At 43.3% G+C, this 8257-nt stretch overlaps 1 protein-coding gene across 1 annotated transcript in view; it reads left to right on the forward strand.

Annotated features, from left to right (window-relative positions):
• Positions 1 to 8257, forward strand: part of LOC309975939 (acetyl-CoA carboxylase 1-like) — a 59321-nt gene that overhangs the window by 24337 nt on the left and 26727 nt on the right. The window contains exons 6-7 of the mRNA XM_082861305.1: positions 662 to 758; positions 1980 to 2115. Of these exons, the coding sequence (XP_082717431.1) occupies positions 662 to 758; positions 1980 to 2115 (233 nt within the window). The remainder of the gene's footprint in view (positions 1 to 661; positions 759 to 1979; positions 2116 to 8257) is intronic.

An 8257-nucleotide genomic window follows, 5' to 3' on the forward strand; every position in this document is an offset into this window, starting at 1 on the left:
TGTTCAACCACCTCCCTACACTTGGCACACGTTTTTCATCATCCCCGTAACACACCTGCATACTCCCCATCCACACGCCCAATGGTAAGACCTACTGTACCCTCAGATCTTACCAGGAACCACGTTATCAATACTCCATAGAAAACTACAGGTCTGTTCCAGCAATGAAGTTTCAGGTTCCTACTGCCTTTCAGACTGTTTCCCTTCATCTTCACCAAAGACATGCTGTAGGGTGAACTGAGAAATTTCACTTGGCAACCACAGTGATGGTGTGTGTGTGTTCATTCGTGTGTGTGTACAAGATCTCACACACGTACCAGGCTGTTGAGTCTAAATGCAGAGGCTCCCCTGGTACCACCCTTGGTTTGAATTTATCCTGTGGTGGAGAATAGGAGTGATCCTGAGGGCAGAATCAGTTACCAGTTATGATTTACCAATCATATTTGGTAAATATGCAGTTTCCCTCCATATTTACCAAATTTACCATTTTTACCAAATCTGTAGAGTAACATTTTACCCCCAGAAAAGTCAGATTTCCCCCTGACCCTATATTTGTTTCCACATCCCCCTCCATCAATGTTTTGATGTAGGATTGGAAAATAAATGACTAGCTGTAATGTAGACATACATTGGGTTCTTACCGAGGCTCATTTTTTATCAGGCTAGGAGGAATACCCGTGGGAGTAGTTGCCGTGGAAACCCGAACCGTGGAACTAAGTATCCCAGCTGATCCTGCAAACCTGGATTCTGAAGCCAAGGTAGGTCACCTCAAGTACCCTGAGCGCCCATGCTTGGAGCTGTGTTTCCGCCTCTGCAGAGCCGTGGATATATTGGGAGCATTGCAAACCACCAATTTTAGAGGAAAGGGCAGCCAGCAGCCTTTAATGATTTCAGACCATCACGAGCTCACTTTTAAGATGACTCGAAATGGACCGCAAGCTAAATTCTGCCTGAAAAATTAAATGGGCCTTTACAGTGGTCTTGTTGTTGCTAGAAAACAGTCTTCTTTTGTTGGGTATGTGGTCTTCTAGAAAGGCAGCTGAGATGATGCTGAGGGCCCACTGGTCCTGGTTGTCCAAGCACTCGTGGAAGAGCTCCTACTGGAATTAATAAGGAATTCTGCCCCGACACCAAATGTGAAAGCCACAGCCCATCCTTTCTTTTTCTTTTTTTCTTTTTGGCTGCGTTGGGTCTTCGTTGCTGCACGCGGGCTTTTCTCTAGTTGCAGGGTGCGGGCTTCTCCTTGTGGTGGCTTCTCTTGTTGCGGAGCACGGACTCTAGGCGCGTGGGCTTCAGTAGTTGTGGCATCCTGGCTCCAGTAGCTGTGGCTCGTGGGCTCTAGAGCGTAGGCTCAGTAGTTGTGGCGCACGGGCTTAGTTGCTCTGCGGCATGTGGGATCCTCCCAGACCAGGGCTCGAACCTGTGTCCCCAGCACTGGCAGGCGGATTCTTAACCACTGTGCCACCAGGGAAGTCCCATTCTTTTCAAAAGGGTGGATTAAGTCTTCACAGCCTGACAAAGGGTCAGGGAGATGAGAGGAGCTTATGCAGCAGGGCTACCTCAAGCGCCACTGACTAAGAACAGTACAGGGAAGCTGTACCAGGCACAGAGGTGAGAGCACGTGGAGACTCTGACCAGGGGGCTTGCTTGGAGCTGTGTGGTCGAGTCACTTAAATTTGCCCTGGGAAGCCTAGAAGGAGGATGCCTCAGGCTGCATCCTTCCTTGGAAGCAGTAACGTTTCCCCCTTTGGACTAAGGAGGGGTGGGTGGTGGAATCAAGACTTAGGAAGAGGAGTATTTAACAAAGTCAAAGAGCCAGGATCCTTTCTTCTTTTTTATTTCAAGGATGATCTTGATGAACAACAACTTTGGTTTGGTTTGATTTTGAGTTTTTAACAGTAAAACTTTATTCTCCTGGGAGAGATTCCCCTTCAAACTGTGTTGTTAATTGTGTCTTCTTCTTTGGCTTTTCCTAATAGATAATCCAGCAGGCTGGCCAGGTTTGGTTCCCAGATTCTGCGTTTAAGACCTATCAGGCTATCAAGGACTTCAACCGTGAAGGGCTGCCTCTGATGGTCTTTGCCAACTGGAGAGGCTTCTCTGGTGGGATGAAAGGTAATTGGCCTGGCCCTGGGCTGGAGGGGCCTCACTGATTCCCTTGAACACTGCAGCGGGGGGAGGAAGGGTTTATACTGGGTTTATATGAGTGTCCTGATAGCACATCAGCCTAGGTTTTGGGGCGATTATGCTCCCTCTGAGATATCTTCTGAGTTGTAACTTGAATGGGAAGATTCGATTTTTACAATTCCATACAAAATTTCAGAGCTATCTAGGCGTTATGTAGGTGGACTGCTGATTTAGCTTTCACAGCTTAGTGATGGACTGTTCTGATGGTCCTGGGGAAATACAATTGTCCTAGTCTCTGTCCCTCTTTTCTGGGCATACTCTTTGTTGGTGTTCGTTTTTAATGCTCTATGATGACCAAGATAGATACTGAAATTAGCTGTCACCAGAAGAAAACGAACAAATTCTATACCGGAGGCTTTCCCTTTGTGGCGGTTTGTGATATGTTTTATTATTATCCAACAACAGCCCTGGGCCTGTGGCTCCAGCATTATTAGACCATTATTATAAAGGCTCTGCTCAGTGCCAGAACTGCCAGTCACTGAGAATCCTCCATGTGAATGGTTCAGGGAAACACCCACTACCTCTCAAGAGTTGTGAAGCTTTCTCTCCAATGGCCAGAGATTCGTGGCCAGGCGGAGGCCAGAGACCACATGCCGGGAGGGGATGAGTATGCTGATAAGTGTCAACTTTATTCCTCAGGGAAAACCCTAGAATGGATTAGGGGAATAGACGGAGGGAGGAGTTGGTACTGCTGGAGTGAAAGGAGTGATCAGAGGTAGGACATGTAAAATGTGAAAGAATGAACTCTCAGTAAGGCGCCCAGAAGTAGCTTGGGGCAGGAGCATCTCTAGCTTTGAGGGAGGAAAAGCTTGGGGAAGTTACCCTTTTATAGGTTATCAGCTGTGTGTGGAGAGAGGTTAGCGCCTTATGCCAGCAACTTTCCCTTACCTGGCTAAGAAAACCCCTGCCTGTATGGCCAGCCTCCCTGCCCAAATGTAGATGAGTAGGGCGATTTTTTTTGTTTTTTGTTTTAGTTGAAAAGGTCCCCTTTGTCTGTATTTACTGGACAGCTACCACATTTTGCACTTTCTTTGGGGAGACATGGACTGTACATGCAAATTAGGGTTTGTATACTTTCCTAAGCTATTCCAGGTGAGTTACTTTTTGACCAAGATAATAAATCAGTGGAAATACCATGCGATATTGAGAGTATAGGTTAAATAAGTCAATCCTACACATTTTTATTAAGTTCCTATGTGCAAGGAGCTGTGCTAGCTAGCTACTTCACAGAAAACAAAAATAAGTCAGAAAAGAGTCTTGAAGCCTGAAGGAGTCAAGAAGAATGTCTTGTGCAGAAAGTTAAACCCATAATGTATAAAGTATAAACAAAATACCACAGTGTTTCTACCAGATGTAAAATAGCTAGCTAGTGGGAAGCAGCCGCATAGCACAGGGAGATCAGCTCGGTGCTTTGTGACCACCTAGAGGGGTGGGATAGGGAGGGTGGGAGGGAGGGAGATGCAAGAGGGAAGAGATATGGGAACATATGCATATGTATAACTGATTCACTTTGTTATAAGGCAGAAACTAACACACCATTGTAAAGCAATTATACTCCAATAAGGATGTAAAAAAATAATAATAATAACCACAGTGTTCAAAGGAGGATGATACTATATGGGGGCAGGGGAGGGGGTGGCTGAAATCCCTTTCATTTATGTATATGAGATGCGTTTAGCATCAGATTTCACTTGATCCCAGATTCCCTGGCTGTGAGATTTACATTGACTTGGGAGAGAAGGCAATGCTATTACTCCTTAGTTACCTCTCTTCTGGGGAGCCATTGAGAATTCACTCATCCTGACATTACTTAGGAGACGTCAGCCTGGCTACTTTGTCCTAACGAATTTAGAGCTCAAAAGTTTGCGATGTGCCGCTTGTCGGGGAAGCTTTAATTCTGCGACGTATTTTGGCTCAGGCCCAGATTGGCTGCCCGCCCTATAACCATAAGAGCATCAACAATTCAGATTCATTGGGCTCTTTTCACCAGAAACTGCACTAACCATTTTACATGCATTATCTTACATAATCATCACAACAAGCACCTCTAAGGGGTAAGTTATATTATTATCCACAATTTGCATAAATTGAGACTTAGGTTAAGTAAATTTCCCAAGATCATTTAGCTAAAAAATGAGAACACAGACCTGTCTTACTTCCTGTAGCACAATTTAGAGCCTAGGGCCAGAACCAGATCTACTAGAATATCCCAAGAATAGAATATCTAGGTTCCTGAGAAAGTAATTATCCACCTACCGCCCCTCTGCTTTGGGGTTATTGTGACAGGAAACTGCAAGAACTCAGAAATGAGTTATGGGTTTTTAATTGTAAAATATACATAATATTTATCCTATTAACCATTTGTAAGTGTACAGTTCATCAGCATTAAAGACATTCACAATGTTGTGTAACCATCACTACTGTCTGTACCCAAAACTTTTTCATCATCCTCGACATAAAGTCTATACCCATTAAACAGTAACTCCCCACCCCCACCCCCATCCCTGATCAAAAACGAGTTGTTGGCCTGATGTGGAGCAGGACCAGCTCTGTCTTCTGAATTTTGGTGCTGCTGCTGCATCCGTTTACACGTCACTTAAGACAGATAAGCTTTGGGGAAGATGGAGATCAGTGTGAAAGTAGGAGGGGAGGAACACCCCCCTTTCATAGTTACATGCAGGCCAGGATGTTTTCTATGTATTATCTCATGTAAAGGGACCAAAGCCGAGAGTCATTCCATATCCCTTGGGGAGATGTTTGCAGTTTTGGTTTCAATACTGGCTGGGGATTATGCAGGGAGGGAAAATAAACAATTATGCCATCCCTGAGTGCACACAAACACACAGCCAGGAGCCGACTGCACTGTGGGTAAAATGACTCCAAAATTGTGTGTAATGAGTAGGAAAAGATTAGAGACAGCTCTTGCTATGCTGAAAATTGACATTAGTGGAGGGGGGAAAAATAACCTCTTTACTAGTCGGCCTAGGAGGTCTAATTCAAGCAGTAAAAATATAAATAAATAAATAAAAGCACGTCAAGATGGTATTGGTGCTTTTTTTCCAATGAGCTCTATCTGGCCGGAAGGCTATTCAGCATAATGCAAAATTAAATTATAAAAACTGGCTGAATATTTAGATGGAAGAGCCATTTGGAAGCAGTTTATTTAGACGAACCGGCAATGACCCACAACAGGGAGACATCAAGCATGAAATTTACTAGAAATTAGCACCAGGGTCCCAGCCTCAGCATGAATAGCTTGATAGGATGCAAATCCCAGTGATATTAAGCTGCCTCACTGCTGGTGCTACAGGGTCACTCTCAGTTGGCTTTTCATGTTATACTTATTATTTTTTCCTGGGACAGGTTATAAATAACAATAAAAAACATTTATTGAAAACTTTAACTGGAATGAAAGTCTATTATAAAGTCTCTGATTACTTGGATGTTGAAATGCAGTGTCAGCCGGCCATAATGAACTCATGAGAGACATTATGTGTATGCAGCTTGTGTATGCCTGATGTCTACCTTCAGCTTCTAACAGATAATCTCGCCTCAAGCCAATAAGATCTGTTCCAGTTTTGAGAGAGCAGAGCACTGTGGAAACACCCTACCGCCCTGCTCCCTTGTTTGGTACATGCGCCTGCTGTGGTGTATCCCTGTTGTGTAACAATGAAGGCTCCAGGCAGGGTTGGCGCCTGGGTGCTAAGAACAGGCTGGAAAGGCTATGTGCTCACCGTTCATGCAGATGTGCTTTGCTCAGAATGCTTAGAAAGCTGCAGGCTCCCCCCTCTCTGAGGAAGAACCTTTCAGTATTTTCCATTCCCATCGCATTTCTCAGGGCCTGAGAATTGACAGTCAGCATATGCATAGCTTTACAGTTCCCTAGATAGACTGATATCTAGCCTAAACCCTTGGGGATCCCCCTTCCCCTGCTGCTCTTGGCTATGCTTTTGCTCTGTCTCTTAAATATGAAGGGATTTCAAACAAATGTATGTCAGATTGTTGCCAAGCGCTTCAACCTGCCTTTCAGGAACGTGTGGTCTGGGGCAGCTGTGAATCAGTACAAGCATGTCGATTGTAGAATTTGTGTTTGTTTATATTTCAATAGCCTTTGTTGTCTTTGGAGTGTTTTGATGATTCGGATAGTGGGGTGTTGATGTTCCAGGTTAGATGGAGGCGTTTTTTTCAAGTCCCAAGCTTGTCAGCTTCAATGAAGCTTGATGCCCCTTTTCTACTCACAGTCTTGGGGCCTGAAGATAATTGTTTGGCAGTCAGATCCATGCCCTTCACAGAGCTGCTAGGATAAGTTCTGATATCTCTGAACATACCAAAAATCCAGGCAAAATTTAGAAATACTCATTTATTTAAGTCTTTTTTCTGGCTTCTGTTTTACTGAGCCCTTGTATCAGATGCTGGAAGGCAGATTACTTCAGCCTCCTGCGCTTTCCTCGCCTTAAGAGGGATGGGTTAAGAATGAAGTAGCAGAATGTGGACTTAAGAGACAAAGAGATCTGGGTTCAAAGTCTCAACTCTGCCACTTACTCACTTAAGCCTCAGTTTACTCGCCTGTCACTTGGGTATGAGAAAAAGAAGAGTTTTCTGATGATTAAATGATTTACGTGTGTGTGTGTGTGTGTGTGTGTGTGTGTGTGTGTGTGTGTGTGTGTGTGTATGTAATCATGCTCCCTCGTATACAGTAAGCTAACCATGAAGATGAAAAGAGGGACCAAAGTCCATTTCACAAAAATAAAATGCACACATACTCAACTTTATCCCAAACAATTTGCTTATACTATGAAATTAAGTTTTGTTTTGTTTTAATTAAATACATGGAAGTACATTTTTAATAAAGTCCTCTCCGTTTTTGGGAGCTGAGTCTGTTCATCATAGTACAGAGCTGGATTTTGATGTAGACATGTCTTTAACAAACAGAAGTGAGTGAAGAGGCTGGAAACGCTGTCATTTACCTCTTAACGTACTTTTTTTTTCACATAGAATGACTTTTTGGGTGCCATTTGCTGTTGTTTCACTTTCTCCTTTTATCTCCACCTCCCATTTCTTCTCCGCGCATGATACGGTTGAGAGCCACTCCTTCCTGTTACTCATTCTGAGACTGTACTCTTGGCAGCACTGAAAAATGTACTGCTAATTACACAATTATTTTATTATGTCGCACTGGTTGAAATATCCACTAAAGAATTAATTTAGTTAAAATAATTTGAACTGAGCAATTATTTTCATAACCACGGAATTAGCGTAAAGCGCTTGAAGTCCTTTATTCCCTGCTCTTCATACAGCAGTTGTGTAATTAGCAGTCAATTTTTTTGGTCTTTGCTTTCCTCCCAAAGGAATAAATGTCTTTGTTCTGATCATATATACAGAGTGTGTGACCATTCACATTCTACATAGAGTAGGGAGTTTTTCCTGGGGCAACTTCTGAGTTTTTGGAATTCCTTCACAGACCAGCCAGCCAGGTTGGAGCAATGGAGAAAGGCATAGGCCTTGCAGAGAACTGTGCTCACCCATGGTTTCTATACAGAGAGCCATTTTTACTTTGGAGAAGGTAGAGGTTTAATTTGCCAGTAACTACAGTGAAAGCAATTTCTCTTTGGTTTGCTCTTAAGTTCCAGAAAAATGCCTCTTTGCTTTGGGTTTCCAGATTGATTTATTCTAAATTGAGATCCTCTCTTTGTTAGGAAAGTTTGAACTCAGTTGAACCTGTTATTTGGTGTTTCAAAAGGATCCACTGTGGTTCCACTGCAATACTCATTAAACGTCTGGAATCGTAAACCTAAAACTTCAGCAGTGTTTAGACTTCAGTGAGCTAGGAAATGGGAAGAAGTCATAAATTATTGGGAAATAAATAACTGATCCTGCTTTCCAAGGACTGACTCTGTTTATGCACCAAGGGTCCCTTTTCTTCAGGCTGCACCTGACCTTGGGGGGATTACAAAGCGTACTCTTTATCAGAAGAAAGAGGTGGCTCCTCTTTCTATGTGGCTGTGTGATAGTTCCAATAAATCATGTGCACTTAAATTTTTTTCTCATTGGTACCCTGATAAAATGCAAC

This window comes from Leucopleurus acutus (assembly GCF_964270905.1).
Source record: "Leucopleurus acutus genome assembly, chromosome: 19".
Lineage (NCBI taxonomy): Eukaryota > Metazoa > Chordata > Mammalia > Artiodactyla > Delphinidae > Leucopleurus > Leucopleurus acutus.